General features: G+C 34.7%; 3 protein-coding genes across 9 annotated transcripts in view; 1 reads left to right on the top strand and 2 right to left on the bottom strand.

Moving 5' to 3' along the window:
* The window catches only part of LOC116844274 (diphthine--ammonia ligase), a 7,373-nt gene extending 6,894 nt beyond the window's left edge, over positions 1 to 479 (bottom strand). The window contains exon 1 of the mRNA XM_032815588.1: positions 383 to 479. The gene's annotated coding sequence lies outside the window, so the exon portion shown is untranslated. The remainder of the gene's footprint in view (positions 1 to 382) is intronic.
* Positions 480 to 2,488: 2,009 nt separating this feature from the next.
* On the top strand, positions 2,489 to 11,090 carry LOC116844276 (REST corepressor 3). 3 transcript variants are annotated; one of them, XM_032815590.1, is made up of 10 exons: positions 2,489 to 2,896; positions 3,494 to 3,562; positions 3,652 to 3,726; positions 3,814 to 4,028; positions 4,346 to 4,528; positions 5,448 to 5,558; positions 6,047 to 6,135; positions 6,620 to 6,776; positions 6,991 to 7,305; positions 8,077 to 11,090. In XM_032815590.1, exons 1-10 carry the CDS (start codon positions 2,794 to 2,796, stop codon positions 8,158 to 8,160), a joined length of 1,401 nt encoding a protein of 466 aa, XP_032671481.1. In that variant the 5' UTR covers positions 2,489 to 2,793; the 3' UTR covers positions 8,161 to 11,090. The 3 variants fall into 3 exon arrangements, with proteins under 3 accessions (XP_032671481.1, XP_032671480.1, XP_032671482.1); XM_032815589.1 differs by having other exon boundaries at positions 2,492 to 2,896; positions 6,620 to 6,794; XM_032815591.1 differs by lacking the exon at positions 5,448 to 5,558 and having other exon boundaries at positions 2,494 to 2,896; positions 6,620 to 6,794.
* Positions 11,091 to 11,883: 793 nt separating this feature from the next.
* Positions 11,884 to 22,311, bottom strand: LOC116844271. Of its 5 annotated transcripts, none has more exons than XM_032815574.1 (10): positions 21,889 to 22,311; positions 21,443 to 21,676; positions 18,960 to 19,272; positions 17,998 to 18,881; positions 16,561 to 17,332; positions 16,027 to 16,408; positions 15,629 to 15,771; positions 15,342 to 15,493; positions 14,833 to 15,219; positions 11,884 to 13,949 (listed from the first exon to the last, which is right to left on the bottom strand). In XM_032815574.1, exons 3-10 carry the CDS (start codon positions 19,032 to 19,034, stop codon positions 12,071 to 12,073), a joined length of 4,674 nt encoding a protein of 1,557 aa, XP_032671465.1. In that variant the 5' UTR covers positions 19,035 to 19,272; positions 21,443 to 21,676; positions 21,889 to 22,311; the 3' UTR covers positions 11,884 to 12,070. The 5 variants fall into 5 exon arrangements, with proteins under 5 accessions (XP_032671465.1, XP_032671461.1, XP_032671464.1 ...); XM_032815570.1 differs by having other exon boundaries at positions 16,027 to 16,450; positions 21,889 to 22,310; XM_032815573.1 differs by having other exon boundaries at positions 16,027 to 16,450; positions 21,898 to 22,310.
* Positions 22,312 to 24,302: the final 1,991 nt, after the last annotated feature.

Genomic DNA, 24,302 nt, shown 5'->3' with positions numbered 1-24,302 from the left:
TATATATATATATATATATATATATATATATATATATATACATATATATAAACGAGCGAAATTTATCACGAACACGACACGAGCTGCTTAGAAAATCGTAGCCCAAGTGTTATTCTTCGTATCTTTCAGCACCACCGGAACACTGTGCAGCGTTATATCGGTAAACAACTTGACAGGGATATCGCGATAAACGCGATGCTTTATCGTGAAGGCGAAGCTATACCTACGGGAAGGATTTTTTGGTTATTGACGAATGGACAAACGTGCGGGAGGCGACTAATGAGGTGAAGACTGGCAACGAGGCATGCAGCCAACAAGCGTAACGACTGCGACCTAACGTGCACCGTATCAACGCCGGATTCTCGACAAATGTGATATTTACGTTGAAACGACGAAGAGAACCTCTCACACGACACGGCAGCCCATGGGAGACTGATGGGAGCACAGGACGACGAAGACAGCGACGACCACGGTCGCTCCGATCGTGGCGCCACGAAGCGGAGTATTTCCGCTCGATCGGACGGCATCATGATTGAGGTTATACCGAAGATCAAAATATCATCGATTGTAATTCGGGGTGTCACCGTCGCGATTGACATTGCCGCTTCTTCACTGAAGACAGGTGGTTCATCTTTATGTGTCAAAAGCATCATACTCATTCGGCATACGAAAATACGTTAATGAAATGAACGCTGGCATCGAAAGACTCACAGATAGTGCTTCGCGCGACCGTACCGCATCTCGTGTCATCATCGATGTATCGCAACAATCGAATTGTATTGAACACGTCGAGACGCCATAATTGTGATCTTCTGGGTCTTATACGTTAATCTGAATCATTGATTTGAGATATACGTTTCGCCGTATTTCGGACATTCTTTTGAAAACCGGATCACATATTAAGCATCAAATGCAGTTGCTCTTTATTGGAAGTTTTATTTATCAGGTGAAGATTGCGTATAATGCTATCTCAACTCTTGGAAATCAGACGGTCGCATTTGACGTTAAATTATTCAAATTCGGCGCGTCTTAACACACTGTACGCAATAACAATGGAGACAAATATACAACTCGCTCTCAATTGGTGGAAAGCATACGCATATATTGTCACGCATACTTGACATTTTTGTTAGAACGAAGGGTAAGCAAACATAACTCGCGATCGTGGTTCAGTAGCGTAGTTTATGTTCGACAATATGTTGACAGAAGAATGGCATAAATATATGAGAGAGAAAAGTGCAGAAGACGAGGGAAGAAAGTGGCTTGAAGCTATCGAATCTTGCTATACATCGTAAGATTTTATCGATACATCAGAAAACATGGGCCCATATTCTGAACATTCCTTTATCTACAAAACTGCCTCTAAAAGAGGCTTAGGAGCCACTTGATCGGCTGAGAAATTATATTTAAGGCACTTTTATCGATAAAAGAGGATTTAGAATATGGGCCATGGTGTCCAAAGAAAAAATAGTGATATCGGAGAAAATCAATCACAGAAAGATGTAGTTAAAGTTTAATGATCTTTACGATGGACATGATAGTCATGAATAATTTTATGACTGTGCTCGAGAAAATCACCTGCGAGACGTCGCTTCTCGTACATCACGTCAAAAAAATTACGCTTAATTCACGAGAAATGCATAAGGCGGTGAAAATTATTTTGCCCGGCCAAGCACGCGAAGAGACCAAGGCAGCTGCCAAGTTCAATGCGAATAAATCAAACGACTGATTAGGCAACATGCTCGACATGTATTACCTGTGAATTATGTATAGTTTTAAAGTTTATATAAAAATAATTAGGAAAATGATTATATTTTTTACACATATTGCGACACTTAATCGACGACATTATTGTATCAGAATATCATATATTACTGATACAATATTGTATAATAATAATATGTTATTTATTTCATAGAATCATTATTAATACCGATCTATCATTACCCACACAGCACGTAATATTATATAATATCACAGTAATATTTCCGTAATATTGTAATATCGCAGAAATATTATTGAAATATTACTGTGATATTATATATATCACGTGCTGTGTGGGATACGTTGAAAAGGAAAAATATTTAAAAATTAATAAATATTTAGTAGATTCTGTACAGTATATTTATTTAGAAATATACATAATAAAAAGTGTTATAAATAAGGAAATATGCATTTCTTAAAAATCTTAGTTTTTCGTAAAAACAATTGTTTATTCATCACCATTTACTGTTATTACAAGACATTTTATACACGTTGTTAAACCAACATTCAGGGTTGATTTAAAACGTCCTATGCCTACGTCTGGGGAAATCGCAAAATTTTCATAACGCAATTTATAATCGCAATTTTTATTTATTTTTAGGAGAATAACCTTTCATCAATTATCTAACTAATGAATTTAGCTAATTTAATTAGTGAGTAATTTTATTTGGAATTTATGAAGTAGCTATATGCTTTATATATTATCTATAACGGACTGGATTGTATGCTGAATCCAGTCTCCGATCACACATCTTTTCTCGACGCACGCTAACTCATCATCGACCAATGAGGTGGCCGCACAACGAACGGCCATTTTCCTTTCTCTACGGTCGCGCGGAGCACAACTGAGGGATTCTACCGTGCGCTACACGGTATCGTCAGGCGATCTTGTAGCAAATAGGGCGAGCGAGATAGGGCTTTGCTACACACATCCGCTGGTCTCGTTGCCTTATTTCTTCGTTTTGCTGCAAACAATAAGCAGTAATCTTGCTGGTCGCATCGTGTTCACTTAAATAACAAGACAACGTGATGGTCCTGGCGGAGAGAAACTCTGAGAACGTACGAAACGGCCGAAGATCGCGAGGCCCCAGCCCTAATGTACAGACGGAATCATCCAGCGAAGAGGATGCAGGTATACCGAACTCCATCTAGCCTCATTACCGACTCCGAGCGTTTCGTTTTAATTCATAACTTGTATGTCACGTCGGCAAAGCCCGAACGTCTGTTTGAAGTATTTTCGAGTCAGCACAAGAGTCAGGATGGTTTTCCAATTAAATGTTCAATGATACGAGAGACTTTGAAGAACGCGCTTTATCCCTGCCATTTGAATATCTCTCGTACAGCCGCAGATATTGCTTAAAATACCAACAATATTCTTTTATTTTCGTGAAACTTGTATCTTGAAAAGCGAATATTTAAATATTTAAATAGAATATAATACAATATATAATGATGCCAGTATATATGTGGAAGAGATATTGAGAACAAAATGTAACAGCAGTTAATCAAATTTATAAGTATTAGAATGTTATAAATAAAGCTTCATGAACAGTTTGCTGTTTCAAATTGAAACAAATGTATATGATATATGTATTTTATATTTTATAAGGCTTCTAGGATAAGTTTAATTCTTATTCTTTCCATTGCCATCAATATATATATATGTGTATTTTTACTTCATTTTATGTAATATATTTGACAAATATTAACAAAATAATTTTATTTTAAGTTCCAGCAGAAAAAATAAGAGTTGGACGTGATTATCAAGTCATAGTTCCAGAATATGTTCCTGTTCATGGTATGTTTAGCATTAGTACCAACACTAGCACTAGTATTAATATTAGTAGTATATAAATGAAGCAATATTCAAAATAATATATATTTTAGAACGTCGATTGGACCAATGTCCTGATAGAGCTCTGTTAGTTTGGTCACCAACTACAGATATACCAGATCAAAAATGTATGTAGTCATTTTTATATAGAGATTAATATGTATGCGAGTAAAGAGCAGAACTTTTTAATCTTTATCTCTTTTCATATTATTTAGTGGATGAATATATCATATTGGCAAAGGAAAAATATGGTTACAATGGAGAACAAGCATTAGGAATGTTGTTTTGGCATAAACATAATCTAGAACGTGCTGTTCTTGATTTAGCTAATTTTACACCGTTTCCTGATGAGTGGACAGTGGAGGATAAAGTATTATTCGAACAAGCATTTCAGTTTCATGGAAAAAGTTTTCATCGTATTCGTCAAATGGTAAGTATTGCATACTATTAATATCATTAGTGTCAATATTATTTCTTAAATGATTTTTACAGCATATGATATTTTATAAAAGTTTATCAAAGAGTTTATCAAAAGTTGATCAAGTTATGTGTGTTAATATATATAACATTTTTTTTAAACTAATAAAATTATATATTAATATTAAATATTATAACTTGTAAAATGCTATTAATCTTTGGAATACTTGTAATTATTCTCAAAAAATATTAAATAGGGTAAATTTTAAAATAAAATATATTTTTTAATTTGATATAACAATATTCATGTGACAATATTTTTGTGTGCAGCTACCTGACAAGTCTATCGCAAGCCTCGTAAAATATTACTACAGCTGGAAGAAGACACGTACTCGGACATCATTGATGGACAGACAAGCACGCAAATTAACGAGCGGCGGCAAAGAAGGCGAGAATGGCAGCGAAAATGGAAGCGAACTTGGCTCCAATACTGATAGTGAATCTGAGGAAAAAGTAAGAATATATAACGAATATAGTGAGATAAAAGTACCTAATTATAAAAAATTGAAACGTCCGCTCCGGTAAAAATTTCTTTATGAAATTTTTCTTTATTTATATTTTTGTTAAATATTATTTTAACATTTTTGAACTTAGAAAAAGAATTTAGAAGAATTTAGAAAAATCTGAACAAAACTTAGAAAATGAATTTTAATAGTGTGTGTGTGTGTGTGTGTGTGTGTGTGTGTTCAAAATAATTGAAAGTTGATTTTTTTTATTAAAATGTAATTCTATATTAAAATTGTTCTCTTTCTGTCTCCTTTACAATGGACAAATATTTCGTCGTTAAAAGATGGTACATGATACAACGTTTATGTAATAAAAATTTTGCTCGTTTATGTTAATAAAAATTTTCTTTTTAATATTGCGTAAAATAATAGAAAATGAATATAACGAAGATATATAACATGTGCTATCTTTTTATCATGGCGTGTAAAAGATCTAGTCTTATATATTATGCGCGATTGTTTATTATTTGCGTATAATTATGCTATCATTGCACGAATTGGTAATATGGAAAACGAAGCGTTTTTCCAAACTTACTTAGGCGTCCCAAAATTACAGAAATGTATCCACACGATAATATATTATGTACAATCGCAGGAATAAGATAAAACTATTTTATACAATATTAACACGGCAAGAATTATTTAAATTGCTATATAAAATATCTATACATATGTAGGACACTAAATTTTGTAATAGATCGATTTCAAAATTAATAATACATTGAGAGTAAAAAATTTCTTCATACTTTTCACCCGACAATCTAAACATTTCAAGTCTCTGTTGTTTTTGCACGTTTAAGAATATAAGTAAATAATTTAGCTGATCGTTACGTTACGTATGTGAACGTGAATGTGGAACGTTCCAGAAATGGACGATCCACCGCGGAATACGTCGTGGAAAGAACCAAGCTGTGCCAGGAAGCCAAGGCACTGATGTTAAGGCCCCATCCGACTCGGAAAACGCCCCTCAGGTTCAGGTACTCAGCCTAAACCTTACCCACTCGTTTATAGTATATAGTACGCTTCATTATAGTTTTGCTATTTTTATTATTTCACGTGGATTGTTAATCATTATCATATAGACGTCCCTTTCTTCAAATGCGATCGAAATTGAAATTCAACGAATTCTTTCGTGTCTAATTTCAATTCCTCTTGATACTGAAATTTTGATAGGCTGAAACCTTACTGAGGAAATAACATAATAAATCAGGATATACGAAACACCCAATAAACGTGAAATTGGTTTTATCAATCTCATAAAAAAAATGATTGAACCAACTGAAATAAATGTGAAAGAAACGCGTTTAATATTACAGAAAACAAGACGCAAGTTACGTTGCTCTTTCTTTTCTAACTTGTTCTGAGGATTCAAAACAGACAGATAAATTAATTACAAAATGGGAATGTATGTGTGGGTGGGTGGGGTTATCGAAATTTTTTTCTCAAAAGGGTGTTTGTGTTGTAGGGCTCGTGTAGCAATTGCGGCATAGCATGTCATAGTGTTCGTGCGACGCCCAAGGGACACGCGTGTCATAGCTGCTATCTGCACTGGAGGTCAGTGAACGTAACTAAATTAAATACCCCAATTTGTCTGCAAGTAAATGAATTTTACACTACGTAACACAAGAAGCGATTGAGAGGATATTCATACGAGACAGAACAGACAAAACATTTGTTGGAGCTCACTTGGTAACTTATCATTTTTAATTTTAATATTAATATTCAGTATTTTTCAGCAAAAATAAATGTGGAACGAAGTAGGCCTGTGGTGTTATAAATAAAGAAATAAAAATTGATAAATACTTATCAATTATTAAATTGATAAATATTTATCTTACGTTTAAGCAAATAACTGAGAAACTTATGAATATCCTTCGTAGTTCTCGCTTATTTCATATATCAAGTTTTATAAGCTCGTCATGATATTCAATTCATTTTGATAATATCAGAACGCAGTGTAGATTCGTTATTGTGTCCCATCTTAGAATTGATTTCACGTTGCACTCTACAACAGCAAAACTGTTTTCTGCTGGTTTAGGCGCACCGGTGTAACGAGACCGGTAACATCGATGGCGGGTCGTACGAATAAACGAAAACCACCGCGAGGCTTGGTCGTGAATCATGATGATTTGGCAGCCTTGGCTGGTCAACCAAATCAAGCTACCAACAGCTTGCAGGCTATCGACACTGAAATTGTTAGCCTAAAACGTCAAGTATGTTGTAGGATCAGAAAATTTGTGTAATATACACATCGTGTGGATACATTTTCTTTATATAATCACACAATGGTGTATTATATATTATCTTAATGACTGTGTAGTTATATATTACGTTATATTTTCAATAATCTATTTAATTTAATACAATGCATCATATGCATTGTATAGTAATTCTTGTTTAAAAATACAGATACAGTCTAACAAGCAACAAGTGAGCGCGCTAAAACGAAAAACAGCTGACGGGATCGATGATCTACGACCACCAGAAGTATCGAGCCGTATAAACGCACGTTGGACAAATGACGAGCTGCTATTGGCTGTTCAAGGTGTTCGAAAATATGGAAAAGACTTCTCAGCGATCGCCGATGTTATTGGTACTAAAACTGAAGCCCATCTACGGTCATTTTTTGTCAATTACCGACGGAGATACAATTTGGATGCAGTTTTAAAGGAATACGAGGCTGAAAATGGTCCAATATTAGTCGACGATGACAAAGAAGATAAGGTAACATATTATATATCTTTACAATATATCTTCGAGTAATTCTATCGAATCAGTTTTTCTTAACAAAAACTTGATCAAATGATCAAGTAAATATTTCAACACAAGTGAAAAAAATTATCACAAATTAAGCTTTACACGAATTAAGACTCCTGTTTTCTCACTGCAGTCATCTAAATTCATAATATTAGAAGCGTGAAAACGTATGGCAAAAATCATTGCGGAATACGTCGAAATAAAATTATACCCATAAAATGACATTTGTGATGGAATGAGCATATTTGTAAAATGTTTCAAAAACTTTCATATTACTCTAACCATCAATAAGTAACCATAAAATTAACGTGACAAAATCATGAGGAAAAATAGACTTAAAAAAAAAAGGTTGCATGTCACGTTAATTTCACGGTTATTTATTGATTGTTAGAATAAAAGAAAGAGTTTTTGGAATATTTTACAAATATACTCAATCGATTCCAAGAGTTATTTTATGGGCATATATCTTTTTATTTCAGCATATTTTACAAGAATTTTGGATACGTGTTCTCTCTCTCTCTCTCTCTCTCTCTCTCTCTCTCTCTCTCTCTCTCTCTCTTTCTTGCTTCTGATGTGATCAAAATCGAAAGTTTCGTGACGAGGAGCTTTAAAATAAAAGAACAAAAAACTCTATTCTAATAATTTCAAGCTGTTTTTATTTTAATAATTTTTTAAATTTTATTCGTGTATACTGTTTCGCGGATACTGATTAAATTAACAATTTAATTATATTTCCAGATGGATGTTGATCAAGCAAATGATACTGCAGAGACATCTCAGAAGGGAAAGACGTCCACAGGATCTGGGCAAGTTAGTAAATAACAAACGAGTACAATCTCAAGTACAAAACGAGAGAAAAATAATTGTACCCAGCGATAACAATCTATAATAGCATATGGAAAGTTTGCGAATTTGCTATTTTGTTTATGCGTATGGATTATTGAATCTTGAGCGCTCAACTCCTGATCTTCGAAAGCAAATTCTCAGTACTTGATACTGTTGTATTAATTCACAATGAAGTGAACAATTGCAAATTCATTTATGTATACATATTACATATGCATCTTACATATTAGAGATTAATTAATTTTTTTGTGTCTTAAATGTAACTTCACGAATTTGAACATATATGTAGAACTTAGAATTGTGTAAAGCAAAATTGATCTCATTTGGAGTTATACGATGATAAATCATCAAATATGAAGATCCTAAAGACATTAAATAAAAAAATCAAGGGATTATCTGCCAAAACTTTGTCAATTGAGACTTCTGGTTTTTCGCTTTTTGACAAAATTTTCGCGGCGAGAGATCAGAAACCTTAATTATAAAGAATGTAATCATATGTCTGTGTTTATATTAATCTTCCATCGATTATTGCTACTCATGTTGTAGCAGAAGTTCTGCCACAGTGAAATTCTTGTCGAGGGAACTTCACTGTTTACATATATGTATATATATATTTTGTATCACTTGTGTGCCTTCTAAATTTTATTGCTCTTGTAATAATCCTTAATAGTCTCTTGACCCTTTTTTTTACTTTATTTTATGAAACCTATTTGATTCTTACATAATTCAAAATTTACGGCAACAACAAATAACGTAGATGGTCATTTTTGTGTTTAATCCGATTGATTTTTATGTTACAAATAGAAATTTATAAGCCTAATGTACATATGAAAAATATCAGATATTTTAACGCTTTCCTTTCTGTAATTACGAATTTCATGCATAACTTACATGTTACACTTGAAAGAGCTCGATTGCATACGGTAATAATGTTGCAATGTGGACAATCTTTACCGTTGTAAGCAATGAGCGGAAAGGAAAGAAAGTATATTTAATTACAGATGTTTATAACAACATCAGCAGTATACTGAATATTATGATCTATTATAAAATTGCAAAAATGTAGATAATATTCTAGTAGTTCGTTAAAAAGCATACATACATTAATAAGATCAGTCCAAGTGGTAATAGAACGCACACTGCGAAATTTTATTTACAAAATGCATGATAGCTATTAAGCAATCATATTTTTATGTCTATATAATGTATATATGTTATAACCTTACTGTAGCGTCAGCTCTCTACTCAAAACATCTAGTGGTATGATTAATGTATAAGACATCACAGAAAATATTTAGAACCCTTCACTTGTTAAGACTTTATTGTTTTTCGTGATCACTTTCGTAATGATTAATGCTGCCAGGAAGACGATCAGAATTCTTATAAAATACGTCAAAATAAAAAGATATATCTATAAAATATTCAAAGTTTAAAATGAAAAAATTATCTCCTACTGTAAATCGAATTTTAGGTCGTAGAAGAGAAAAGTTCACAATTCTAACTGATGTAATTTGCAGTGACAAGATCAAATTTATGACCGAGTGTTTATTAAATTTGCCAATACAAAAGTTTAATATATTATAGGGCAGTTTCGAAATCAGAAGCGTATATTTAGCAAAAACTAAACTGCTGTAATAAATATCTCTCTCCCTAGGAATCAATTTAGATCAATTTAATACATACGCAGATGCTTTCAACACGTATTTTTAAAGAATTTTGATTGTGTGTTTTCTGACGTCATTAATCAAAATGATCACGTACGAAGAACGAGGAGGCTTAATATTTATTGGAATAATCTTAATAGCTCTTCAGTTTTTTAAACGTCATAGTAACATTACTGACATGATTTAGTTGATCTTTTTTCTTGTTTCTTCTCTGATATTGACATTATAATAAAATATAAGCATTATGTAAATTGAAAAAAGTTATATCTCTTATGCAAGACACTTTATGTTCAAAAAAAATCAAATTGTTTGGCACAATTGATACTAGATACTGCATACTACATACTAATTTATACTATATAGTGCATGAAATTAAATTTAACAATATTGTTAAGTAAATAGGTAGATTTAATTTTGATAGTAGTAATAACGAGACTGTGTCTTAAATATGTCTCTATATATAGTAACGATTAAAGATTATAGCGTCATTTAAATTTGACGAATTAGTATGCTTGTTCCACGAGAGCAATTGTATTTGATATACGTAAAAGAATACTAATAGTGAAAATCGCGATCACCAATAGCGACATATCAAGAAAACGCGTGCAATCCTTCGGTTTGTTCCAATTGCTCAAACAGACGAAGATCAAGATAATAATGTAAAAATGGAACAGACCAGGATTGGAATAATAATGTAAAGAGCGTTGCTAAATTAAAGGAAAGACTCTGTAATTAGATAAATTATTGTTAGGCATATATAAATATGAAGAAAACAAAGTTATTCGTAATTTTTAGTGGTTACGGCTGTAAGTGATGGTGAAAAGGAGCCATCGTGCAAATATGGAAATGTAAAAAAAAGTGATATGTTTGATAAAATCGTAATCATTGCGCTCCAATAGATTTCTGTAAGAGTGTGCAAAATCTGAATAAGATTAAAATTTAATTTTTGTCAAATCTGCTTTTCCTTTGAGATTAGATTTATCTGCACTTTACGCAGTGTAAGCTGCGTTTTACGGAGTTAACATGTGCATGCCACATTTTATTTATTTTCACGTTAGATTCGACGTTACTCTTAGGTGTAGTGTTTTTAATGTACTCCGCTCATCATCATTATCACTGATATATCCTCTATCCGCAATGAAATAATTCGAGCGCATTATATAATATTATAAAATACGGTATCTTGCTGTATCTCATGGATTTGATATGATACCAAAACGTATAAATTTTCCTAGATATTAAGCACTTTTGTCTTTTTGCGAAAATCCGGCTAAATAAAATCCTTGTTGCAACATGCTCGCAACCATTCGCGAATCATTTTAACATCATAATATGTAGCATAATGTAAATACACCGTTCAAGCCTATATATTTATACACATTCCCAAGAATGTGTGTGCCGCACATTTGGCTATATCTGTAAGTTGTACACATGTAATTATGCAGAATTATTAAATATGTCTTGCGCATTTTGTGAAGACACGTGTGTATGTAAATGAAATAATTTCTTTCTTTCTTTCTTTCTTTTTTTTTCAAGAACACGATTGTTACGATTAGTAGAATTAAGACAAGATATAAATATTCTTCGATACCTCACAATTCATATTCTATATTAAATTCATCTTACGAATTGTTTTGCTTCTTTCACTCTAGCATCTTGACAAAATATACATATTACTGTTTGTTAACCAACTTAATTATTTAATCAGTAATTGTTAAAATGGTATTTAAGATCATCGGAATTGTAAGATATAAGTTTAGTACAAGTCTGCTTTTCAAAATTGTAACAAATATTCATATTAGATATCATTATGTTAATCTTCAGTACTATCTAATGAATTGAAATAATACGTCCCTAACTATAATCTCCAATTATATCTGAGCAAAAATTACTTTGATAACATCAATACGAATTAAAAAAAAAACGAATAAAATTATATATATATATATATAAAGTAATTAAAACATAGAAATTACTTTAACGCTATTTACAACTTGTTCTTAAAATATGAGTGAAAAATGAATATATGAATCGATAACAGTAAAAAAATAATTTTAATGTATTAACAGTTCTCAATAATTATTTTATTTTACTTATTTGATCAAACTGACGCACACTGATAAAAGATTAACTTTTTTAACTTTAGATAGAAGAGGAAGAAACTTAATCGTCTCAGAACTTTAGATGTCGAACTATAATATACATAATTGTGTTTTACAATTTTAATTAGAAGACTGTTGAGCAATCTGGGGTACTAGTAGATACTGTAATACAAAATCTCGTTTGCGTGTCAAATAATTCATCTCCTTCGTATACAAAACCGTTCGCAGATCATCACAGTTAAAGACAATTGTCTTCTGAAGCTCGCGACTTATTTCAATCGTGCGTATAATGTTGCCATAATCGTGAGCGCTTCCATTAATCAACGAAGATTCGCCGTTTATCCAGAGTTTCATGCAGAAATAGCACAAATTTAAGAATTTGGATTCCTCTTTGTAGAAAGTAATATCGTCGTGATAGAACGGGTTCTCGATTGCCACTTTAGAATCGACCGAATCTCTAATTCCGCGTGTAAAGCACCGTATGATGTTCTCGATTTTTTCATTAGGCATGTTATTAGCGGTTGACGATTCATCGACATCTGGTCGACAGATGACATACTCTAAAAACCGTTGATAGATGATCTCCGTGTGTTGCAGCTTCTGCGATAGCTTGTACTTTTGCAACAATGTCGATACGATGTCACGTATCTCGGCGATTTCATCCTTCAGTAGGATCAAACAACACTTCATTAATATTAACTGACTGTTATTTGTCAGTTGAGCGAAACGACGAAGTGCGAACTCAACGTAATCCGTCGCCGCCAGTCTCGTCGATCGTTCGTCGTCCGTGCTCAAACAGAGAGCTCGCGACAACGCTTCGTTTATCGGCGTTTCGTGCTGAGAGAACGCCAGAATTAATGCGTTCTTCATGTAAATCACGTTCGGATTCGTCGCGACGGTGTTCGCATCGATTTCGCAAAACCTCTTCGTCAAGTTATTAAACCTTGACTCGTTATCCTCTAACAAATCGGTATTTTTCATCATTTTCCGCGCCAATGTTACCATGTGAGCGATGAGCAACGGATCGTGATCGTCCTCCATCGAGTTCAAGTACGTCAGGATGAATTCGAACAGCGAGACGGAATGCGACAAACCGTCTAGGAATCCGATACTCTGCTCGGTACAATTCATATCCAAGATACCGCGTGTGACTTTCGGAATGCTGTTTTTCACACGCGTGGCGCAGTATTTCGCCTGGAGTGAGAGAAACTGAAAGAATCCTGGCTGGATCTTTTGCAACGAGATTATACGTTCGATTATCGACCAATTGTCGTCGTGTTCGTTCGGCAAGAAGTTTATATCTTCAGATAGTATCCTCTCAAAGAACAGTATCTCCAACATATAGCACGGCTGCTTACAATGTCGCTCTCCCTCGCACATATCTCGCCAAGCTGTTAATACGTCTCTGTACCGCTGACAAAAGTGTATATGCAAATCAGAGGTGTGCGTATCTTTAAGTACATATGAGTTATTTAAAATGTGAGTATTACGTATCAACCTTTCTGTCAAATGTCTAACGATCAAAAACAATCCGTACGACTGATTGTCGTCTTTGCTTTCGCGGATAATCAGTTGGATCGTGTCTAACGTCGAGCCGAGACGCGTGGAAGGTGTCAGTGCCACGTACGCTTTAGCGGCCAATTGTCTGATGTGTATCATCGGTTTCTCGCAAAGCTCATACAACGATTTTCGGAATTCCTTTATGAATGTGGAAGACGGATAATCAACGAGATCGCAACCACCCGTCCACATCCTGGACAGGAGCGCGAGCGTGTGTGCGACTTTCGCGTAGGAACGCAATGCCGCGCCCGACGTTCCCGTTATCTTCGAGACAGCTCGCAATTGCGTCAACATACGACCAGCGAGCGTAGGATAGTGCGTGATGAAGTGGTTGAAAGAGTACCCGTCCGCGAAATCCAACAATTCGTCTTTCCTGTTCCCTGAGCATTGGCCCACCAATCTCGGCACTACCGAGCCGTACAACTGTAAACTCGCGTTCCTAGAAGATGGAACGATGTACATTACACAAGAGAAAATAAAAGAAACAATATAAGAAATATTCACTGAACTGAAGTGAACGACAAAAGAAAGAAATCGACTTTAATTAGTCAAAGAACACATCCGTCGAGTTCGACGATCTATTTTAGAGTAAAAGTAAGAAATATATGAATATATATTCGCAATAAATATTTATAATATTGCAAATATACAGAGTGTCCAAAAAAAGCTTACGGGGTAGATAGTTCTCATTATACTAAATAAAAAAGTTGAGTAAGTATAGGTAGAAAAATCACAATTTTTTCAAAGTTACAAATATTACAAATAGTATTACCGATTTATACAATAATCACGCGTGGACAGAAGAAAATCATTATGCAATTGCTGAGACAACCATCAATACCCATTTTCTTTAAACGTATGGGCGAATATTTTAAGAAATCATGCTCTAAGATCTATTGTTTTAATGAATAGATTATCAAGTAGAGCTGATCATAATTCTTTTGTATAAGTACGTTACTGTCTTACTTTTCGGTGATATTTCTCTTAGTGAAAAGCTACAAATGTGTTATATATATGATAGAGCTCCAACCTATTTTGTATTAATTATTAAAAAATATTTTTGAAAATGACATTTTCTCGTGGAAAGAGAGATTCGATGAAATGGATCGATTGCGTGGCCTCTTCGATCTCCTGACTTGAATTCACTGGACTTCTATTTACGGGGATATATTAAAATCTTAGTATATTCTTCACGGATAAATAATTTAGAAGTTTCAGTATCATAATGAGTATTATCTACCAAATCTTGAATTTTTTGTTAAACGACTTGTATAATCTATAAAATGCATGATAACGTAAAAAAGCGCCACGTCGCACATTACCTTACGGTCCAAACGTCAGACTCGATATAATCGAAACATCTCAAACAGATCTCCTCCATGTACGGGGTCAAACTGGCGTGTATCTCTTTATCGGCTACCAAAGCGCAAAGAAAATACAGACGCCTCGCCCACGGTGAGTCCTGTTCGGATTGTACTTTCTTGATTTCCTCCATTGAGAAATTCTCGAGCGAACGTAACAAGTTCTGCACCGCGAAATGCACCATAGGTCGGTCCTTCCGATTGTCGCTGACGACCAGTTTGTGAAACATAATGGTCAATCCTGCGCCGCGACGCGTCAGATGCAGCAGCTTTCCCGTGGTCTTACCCAACAAATTCATTAGATACTTTTTCGGCAACTCGCAGTACTGTTCTCTGTCGTATAGATGTCTGAAACAATCGTTAATTAGATGATCGTTCATTCGTCGTCTCGATGATCATCGATGCACACGCCGACAGTCACGATAGTTGGGTTAAATAAGTATTTCCGTCTCGCATTTTTTAATAATTACTTGGATAAATTTGCGATTGCCATTCCGGCGGATTCCACTACGCCTTTGTGCCGACACTTCAACAATACCGTGACGATAATATTCATAGAACACTTCACCGTCGCGTCCGACTGCATTAACATCCCGATTTCACTGGCGATCTCACATAACACCTACGTGAGAATGGTGCATACGTTATGTTCCATTTATTATTAAGCCGTAGTACAAATTTCTGATCATAACAATGAGCTATGATGATTCATTTCGGTGTGATGTTAAATTGCGAATTTGAACGTAGATATTTGTACCTTCAAAGACATCCAAATGCACGAAATAAGGACTTGATGTGCCGGTGATAACTGCAATTCGTCATAATTACAGTCGTCTATTTCACTAGTCCTAATATGCTCATCAATGGCTAACCCCATTTCCGCGAATGAAGATGAATAAGCTGAAAAAGAAAACGTTTCTCGAGTATACATAAATCATAAAATGAATAATTCTTACTAATAAGTAATGATTTACATTATTAACATGGCGATCTCTCAATTGATTAATTTTATCTTAATAAGAAAGAAACACCAGTCATTATGTAAAAGAGGCTCCAATAAATCATTATTAATATTCAATAATGAGAAGTTATTTTGCCTATGACCGTTTATAGCTGAAATATTGTGTATACATGCTCATTGTTGACGTTATTTACCTGTGTTTGATTCTTTTATGAATAACATGGACAAGAAAAAATTGACAGCGTCTTTTGAAAAACTCAGCACTTCCTCCATGAATTGCGGAGTCAGACTACATCTTTCCGGACCGTCACGAAAAGCGACTGTTCGCAAAGCAGTCAACATCCCGTAGAAAGGACAGTTCTGGATAACAGCTTTCAAAATATCGTTTCTCATTAGTGTTAATTGCTGTCGGGCCATGCAGAATAGAAATTCCGAGTAACATAAGGAAACGTGCTGAAAATTGGTATTATGCTCATCGTCGGAAAGCGTCGTAGATAAATCCTCGTTTATCTTGCCCGAAGATGTCCAATGTGCTAGTATCTTCATAAGAGCCGCTCCGCTTTCGATTTCGTAAAACTTGAAAGAATTACAATGTTGTATCCCGCATTTGTAGATTACCTGATCGCATAGTATTATTATTTTATATAGTATTAAACAGCTTTTCGTACGCGTTTCAGTGCAAAACATTAGTTTGCATTAAGCGCGTGTAATCATAAAAACATGCTTACATCCATGTCTACATTCGACAGAACATCCTTCTTGAAATATTTCAGAATAAGGTCGGCAGCTAGTTGTCGAATATCGAGTGTATTGTCCAACACGAGTCTCAATAATGCCAACAAGCTCATCTTATTGGTGAATTTCCAACTGTTAGTAGAAACCAGGTGCTTATTGATCACCGCAACATTACGAAGATACTCGACATGGGCGCAATTCTTGTACGAATCTCTGCTCGTGAAGCAGAGCAAAACCATGTACAGCTTCAAAGCGAGGATCTTGCGTTGATAACACGAGCCTATCTCGAAACAGTCCAGGAGAAATTCGTGCAGCCATTCCGTAAACTCGGAAAAGGATTCTACATAGTCAGCCGTAACGCTGATCAGTTTCAAGATATTCGAGTACAATATCCTAAAATGTTTAACTATGTGTTCGCGCATAAAGATGCTTGAAGCGTTGGCGTTAAACCAGAGGAATTGTTTGATCCGAAAGAACAGATCCGCCTGGTTGTCGTCGTCCAAAAGGTCGACGACGCGATAGCAAAGCGCGGCGAAAGCATTCGCTCGTGTGATCTCCTTTCTGTCGCCGATGTAACGATCAATGTTGCACATATACGGCATAGGTATATGCAATCTAGCGGCTGTCATCAATAGATGCGATTGAAAGTAACAATACTGCGAATCCATCCGCAATCCCCATAAAAATCCAAAGACGTCCTTGTGCATCTCAATAGTCGGATCGAGCCAATGTTTAAGTAACGCATAAAGTGCGTCGAAATTCTCACTGTAAGAAATATTTACGATTACACGACGTATCTATTACATCACCGAAGGATCTTTCTATCGCATTTGCTGCGCCGTAAATATCAATCTACGCTTCTCTTCGTACCATAAAAACCGTGAAGCATCACGACATCGTGAAAGATGCCGATGATTGAAAAGCGCTAAGCAAGACCCGCGTTAAAAGGGACATTGATCATATCAATCATTACCGAACAATCTTTGATTGAATCGATTCAATTTGTTCATCAATTGTGAGTTAAATCGACCTTTACTTAAATTTGCTTTCAATTGTCAATTAAGCGGCCTTAAATTAAATATACTAAGTTCAACTATTAATGATCTTTAATTCCCTTCGCTCATATCGACCGTCAATTGATGATCTTTAATTGAATTTATTGTAATCAAGTGTCAATTAAATGATCACCAATTGAATTGGCTCATATTAATCGTCCATTAAACATGATAATTAATTGAAAAACTAACTAATTACTATTAACCCTGCTTGAGACATTATCTGTTGAGAAAACAGTACTAAAATGCATAGATCACATTCTAACACTGAACTATAGAAAACTTTTCTTGGTATAGTTTTGTACCCCAAAAACAAATAATCAGAGATGAATTTTTAAAGTTATGTGCATTAATTATATCGCAATGCGAACTCACAAATCTCCCGACTCCCAGTGCTTGATCATAGTTTCCACGGTCTGTCCAAATACTTCCTTCCACTCGCTCTCGTTCAGCTTCCTCAGGATTACCATATAAACTTTCGTGACGGCGCAACGTAGCGACTTATGCGCCAAAGTGCCGAATAGATTGTACAAAAAGTTCTGCGTCAAATTCTCTATCATAGTTTCGACGTTGTCCCACAGTCGAAGAACTTCTGCCAGTATCGTAAACCTTACTTCGTCCTGCCATGATATATACTTGTCGCACGTATCGAATACATGCTTGAGAAATCCGTTATACTTCCGCGACATTATTCGAAGATATATATTGAAAAGCTGTACGTTTTGCTTGGGCACATCGTTGAACGCGTTCGACCAGTTGGAAAATATGACAGCCTCTAACTTTTGCTCCAAGACGATATCGTTTCGATGCCAAAAGGATGTGTCGCATGTCCTCTTTAACCAAACACACAACACCTTGTACGCGAAATAAGAATATCTGGTGTATTTCATGCAATTTCTATGTATAATGTCGAACATGGCTGAGAGAATGGGATCGAGGTACATGTCTTTCCGATTCACTTGCAGATAACCGTGGGCGTTTAATAATTTGAACAGCTCGAGATCAGACACGACGTACTCCTTCTCGAGAAAATAGAAATCACGCGATTCCAACTTCTGGAACTGCATCACAACGTCCAAGAATGAGACAGATCGCACAGAGAGCAAAGCATAAAACGCATGGCACGCTAATAAAACGCGCTCGTTTCCAGACTCCGAATTGCCACTAATTATCTCTACAATGTACCCCAGAACTGGTTCCCATGCTTTCGTGCTCTCGGCCACCGAAGAATCATGCGAACACGCGAAGTTTATCAATCTCTGAAAAAAAGACAAACAGCTATAGCGAGTCCGGGATGTTGAGATGGCGCGGGGAGTATGACTCCAGAAAATACTAACTCGAAAAATCGGCACGTCGTTCTGACAGTTCTGCAATTCGTATAACACGTCGTTCGGCTTCATGTTCTCGCACATTATTTCATAAAGTACAAAAATGACGATGATAGCTGAGATTCAATTTGATTTTTCCGCGGGACTTCTCTATTTTCCAATATATTCGAGGAATAATGTGCGTTTTCGGCAACAATGCTTCTAGTTGCACGTATCTTTATCCGCAGCTCGTAAACCGAGAACCGCCTGGCTCTTCTCATCGAATTGCTTCGGCAAGTCGGATCTCTCGGAACTTTGAGTCCTGCCGTCAAGGCAACGTATCCTGCAATTAACGGAGAACGATACGTTCTTGTTGAGCGGTTATTAGTAAAGGAAGAAAGGTGAGAAAGGAAAAGAAGATGTAAAACTGATTTTACATTGCGATCAAATTCGCAAAAGCTCTGGCAAATCTTAAGAATCATAAAGATTGGATAGAGTTATTTGGTTTGAGAATAGTGTAAGCATATGATTTAAATAACTGTCAGATTATAGTTTAGTGCATATCCGAGATTATATTCTGGAACGAGGGAACTCTCGAGAATGCAAACATCGTTGCAACTCCTTAGGTACCGGTTAAGGATAACAGAATAAAATAATAAAACTATCGTCGCAATAAAACCATTGTCTTGTTATTTCGAAGCGTTTTGTTTATTGTAAACAAACAACAAATGGAGACAATAATGTAATGACAGAAAACATTCGTGCGCGAGATGTATGAATTAGTTAATAAGTTTAATCGAGAATTACTATGACTGTAAAACTATGACAAATCGACAGATTAGTATTTTAGGTTTCCTTGGACTCTTCGGGAACGTACCCCCCCTTCTCTATTTGCTCTTTGAACTTCAAGTAATCTCGCTTACGATCAAAGTGTTTCACCTGCGTAACAGTGGCATAGAAGACTTGTTAGATAATAAAACGTCTCTATCTATTACCATCGATGTTAAACACGAAGTACATACATACTCAGTGCTTCATTGAAGTAATGTGAAAAGATATTGTTCGTAATACTCACCCATTGAGAGGGACAAAACTTTTCGTACTGTTTTCTAAATTCTATACACTCCTCCGGAGATTTGCCTTCATCCAGGCATTTCCAATATTCGTCCCTACGATTCCAACAATTCTCACGGTCTGCTTTATTTGGGAAAGACATTCTGCAACACAAGGATATAAGAAGATTCATTTAATCATATATAATTATATATTAACTTATTAGATATAATTAATATCATATATGATTTTTTAAAATAATTTTGTTCCAGCCATTTCTTTTGTGTACATATAAAACAAATAGTTAATTTTGTTAACTTCATTGATGAACTATTATGTATGAGCTTTAATATATTTCATTCGACGATATTGTATGGATACACTTACCTATGATATTTAACAATTAACTGTGATAATTCTATCAAATGTCCACTCACTCACTTATAAACTGCTACAGAATCGTTAATGCACCAATAAATATGTGAAATTATGGTTATAAAATAAATGACACGATATACTGAATATTTATAATCTTTAAATACCTGTTAATGCTTATTAGATTACTTATTAGATAATTTTATTTTAATTAACAGTAATTGATATTTAATGATATAATACTTAACATAGACAATAGAAAAATATTTGAATACTAATAACTTATTAGAATAAATCTCCTTAAATTATGTTTTGAAAATTGTGTTTTAAAACATAGTTTCTGTGTAAAACAAATAAAAACATAACTTCAATAGTAGGAAATAAAAATGCAAAGATCAAATCCAAAAAATATAGAAATGTTAATAAATATAACAAAATATAAAAAAGTATAAGTTATAATAATAATACATATAATGTTAAGATATATGTAAATTATACATATAATGTAAGAGTATATTGTAAAAAATACAAATATTATTAAAAATTATTAAAAAAATACAAATATTATTAAAAATTACACAGAAATGTATATATTTGTAATAGAAGTAATGTTATATAATGTCAAACAATTAAATTTAGAAAAAAAGCATAGCATACATTCCAGTATATCACATATTGTTTTTGCTTGCTAACTAGTTCTCGCAAAGTTTGCTTCAAACTTATTTTTAACTGTACAAAAATAGCTCTTGAAAAGCATATCACATGATCATACTTATATAACCAACTTATACAAAAAGAAATTACAAATTTAATGAGAAAACAGTACAAGTGCAAATTGTCATTATATTATAGTAAAAATTCACATACAAATAGTAATGTTTTAAGTATAAACTTTACTCTTTTACAATGAAATATAACCTCTCTCTAAGACTATGATAAAATTATAAATTTAACAAATTACAAAGTAATAAATGTAAAATAGCCATTTCTTTTCAAATAAAGGTTTCAATTTCTATGTTCTACCCAAATACGTTTATTAATCTCTCTCTCATAATTTATCATAGTTTACGCAAAGGTTAACTAACCTGAATTAGTCGCAATAACGACGTGAAAGAAACAATAACGATGGAATTATTCGTACTATCTAGGATGTGTGCCAATCATTGAATTCCGTTCATCTCGCTTTGCACCACAAATAAATCTTTAAATAATTTGTAGTTATCAAAACATTCGTTATTCGACAATTCCAAAGAATTTATAACATGTGCTTTCGCTCTATACAGTACTTAGAGTAGATCTCCAATGTTTCTTTCGTCTGTCTACAAAAGATGAGAACATTTGATTAATGTTTTAATACAGAAAGTGTATGAAAAATATATTAAAAACAGTATTTAATTGAATGAAGCTTTCTGATGAAAGTATTTGATTAAGGGTTAATACTTTTTATTAGTGTATTACTAAATGTCTCCGCGTCAATGTCAATGTCAATGATTGGTCTATGTTAATGTGATTTTTGGACTATTTAACCTACCTATTTTACCTTTCTTTTTTTAAGTTTCTTATTGTTACAGTGATTCTTATTTACTTTTACCCTTCACATAATCTTTTAATAGTATAGTATTTCGCATAGTATTTCGCATCATCCGTATAGAAGTAAAAATTAAAAGTTTAATCCAGATCTCACGTTACGGCGATTTTCAACAGATTTTGTAGACAAATATTTTTTTTTAACTTTGGTGTCCCTCCCACCGTGTCACAGCCTTCCCCGAAGATATTTGCGGCTATTTGACATTATTCTCTTTATTTTCTTAATTACTTAAAATAAATAACCAAGTTCTTCCTTTTTTGTTTCTTTCTGTATTTGTATTTCTATTTCTTTTCAAATATTAATACATAATCTCCAGTTATATCCATTCAATCAGTGGCGCGTCGTACGTCAGCTCGCCGCAACGTTCCGGAAGGAACTTTATAAGAAAATATTTGACATTGAAAATTTAAATTAGATTAAGGTGTTCAATTTGATTAGCGCGCTATCTAATGACAGGAAAATATGTATATTTTTTTTCGATTTTTTTTTTGTTCAACTTTTAAAGCTGATATTCATATACAATCTTTGATCTGTTCTTTTTAATTGCACCAGTGCTGCGAGATCGCGAAACTTTTGGTGCGTTCGCTTTGGGCGCTTTGCGACTTTTGTAAGAGTGCGTTCTCATTTAGGGGTGCGTTCAAATTCTTCATCCGGGTGCACTCTATTACTAGAAACACTATGGTATATGTTACATATACTATAGCACTTCTAGTAATAGAATACACCCGAGTGTGGAATCTGAACGCAGCCTAGCGCGTACGCGCGCGCGTCGTCCGAGTTAAGCCAATCAAATCGTCCCATTTTATTGCGTACTTTACGCCCTAATCAGGATTCACACCGCATCCGATATCCGACGTACAAAGTCCGATATCCAATAGGAGAACAGGTTTCTAATATAGAATTCAATTCTCCATTGGAAAGCTATTCTTTTATTGGATATCGAACATCGTCCTGCATAAGGGCCGGTTTTACCAACTCCGGATAAACCAACCTACGATTAAATTTTAATTACCGGAAGTGCCAATATCGAGATGAATATAAATTGTTTATTGAGGTTCAGTATGATCAGAGAGAAACCTGAGAGCGGCCACGCCATACGTTTTGGCAGACTCCGATTTTCACGCTATTCGATGCGCCATCTGTATCCATTTTTGAGATGGAACTACGTTCCCTACGTCCATTTTCAGACGCTGCCGGTAAAGTGTCAATTTGTTGCGTGTCCATTCTATGCCCATTTTCTGGCGATTTGTGTCCGTGTTAAGCGCATAATTGCATGGTTAAGAACATGAACAGTCCATTTTTTCAATCACGCAATTATGCGCTTAACACGGACACGAATCATCAAAAAATGAGCATAGAATGGACACGCAACAAATCGACACTTTACCGGCAGCGTTTGAAAATGGACGTAGTTCCACCTAAAAAATGGGTGCAGATGGCACATCAAACAGCGTGAAAATCGGTGTCGGCCAAAACGTATGGCGTGGCCGCTCTCAGGTTTCTCTCTGCAGTGACTATAGCTACGTTCCGAAATGCATTGCCAGTACTGAAAATCTATAGTTCATATTACGTATATTATAGAAGGTTAGGCGACAGTTTCCCGAAAAGTGGAGGGGATAATGTTGGTACCAAAGAAAATCTCTACACGATATAATTTAAAGATTCTGTTCTTTGTAACTGCACTACGAAATTGGTGCAATACATTGAAATGAGGCAAGTATACGTTTTCTCACTCTAACCTTATGCATTAGTTCAGCAGTGCAGTTACAAAAAACAGATCTTTAAATTATATCGTATAGAGATTTCTCTTTGTACCAACATTATCCTCTCCACTTTTCGGGAAACTGTCGCCTAACCATTATAGAATTTAGTACTGGCAGTGAATTTCAGAACGCAGCCTAGCCCTCGAGCTGAGTACGGATATGCAGTGTTGTGTCGACGATTACGACAATTGGAATGCAATTTATGTCGCCGTATGCATGAAAATATCTAGGGATATTGCAACTGGAAAGCATCCGTCATTTTGAAGATAATTGAAAAGCACACACATTATTACCGACCGTTGTAGTAATAATGTGTTCTCGTAAACAGAACGGGGGCGGCACTTCCTTCTAGAAAAAATCGGCACATCCGACCAAGTCGGCATACGACAAATGAAATAACATTCTGATACACATACAATGTCTCGATATTCAATATCTATAGCCAATAACATGGGAGTTTGCCTTCGCTGTAGTTGTCAATTGTTCGTGAGTTTTGTCGTAAGTGGGCACCGTGGATAAGTTTTTTCTGATCGTAGCGTGTGTATATGCATACACACATTACTCATACATTACATATATATATATATATATATA

Source organism: Odontomachus brunneus, unplaced genomic scaffold, assembly GCF_010583005.1.
Source record: "Odontomachus brunneus isolate Ranch 3 - 2012 unplaced genomic scaffold, Obru_v1 Obru_scaffold_040, whole genome shotgun sequence".
NCBI classification, from domain to species: Eukaryota; Metazoa; Arthropoda; class Insecta; order Hymenoptera; family Formicidae; genus Odontomachus; species Odontomachus brunneus.
The sequence above is the reverse complement of the archived record's forward strand: the minus strand, read 5'-3'. Positions and strand labels throughout refer to the sequence as shown.

Excerpts from the sequence above, each read along its gene's own strand:
- LOC116844276 (XM_032815589.1), top strand. The coding sequence starts at position 2,794 with ATGGTCCTGGCGGAGAGAAACTCTGAGAACGTACGAAACGGCCGAAGA. Across the intron at positions 4,529-5,447 it reads ATAGTGAATCTGAGGAAAAA|AAATGGACGATCCACCGCGG; the intron begins GTAAGAATATAT and ends GGAACGTTCCAG. Across the intron at positions 5,559-6,046 it reads AAAACGCCCCTCAGGTTCAG|GGCTCGTGTAGCAATTGCGG; the intron begins GTACTCAGCCTA and ends TTTGTGTTGTAG.
- LOC116844271 (XM_032815570.1), bottom strand. The coding sequence starts at position 19,034 with ATGTGCGAGAACATGAAGCCGAACGACGTGTTATACGAATTGCAGAAC. Across the intron at positions 15,494-15,628 it reads GCATTTGGATGTCTTTGAAG|GTGTTATGTGAGATCGCCAG; the intron begins GTACAAATATCT and ends ATTCTCACGTAG. Across the intron at positions 13,950-14,832 it reads TCTGACGTTTGGACCGTAAG|GAACGCGAGTTTACAGTTGT; the intron begins GTAATGTGCGAC and ends TCCATCTTCTAG.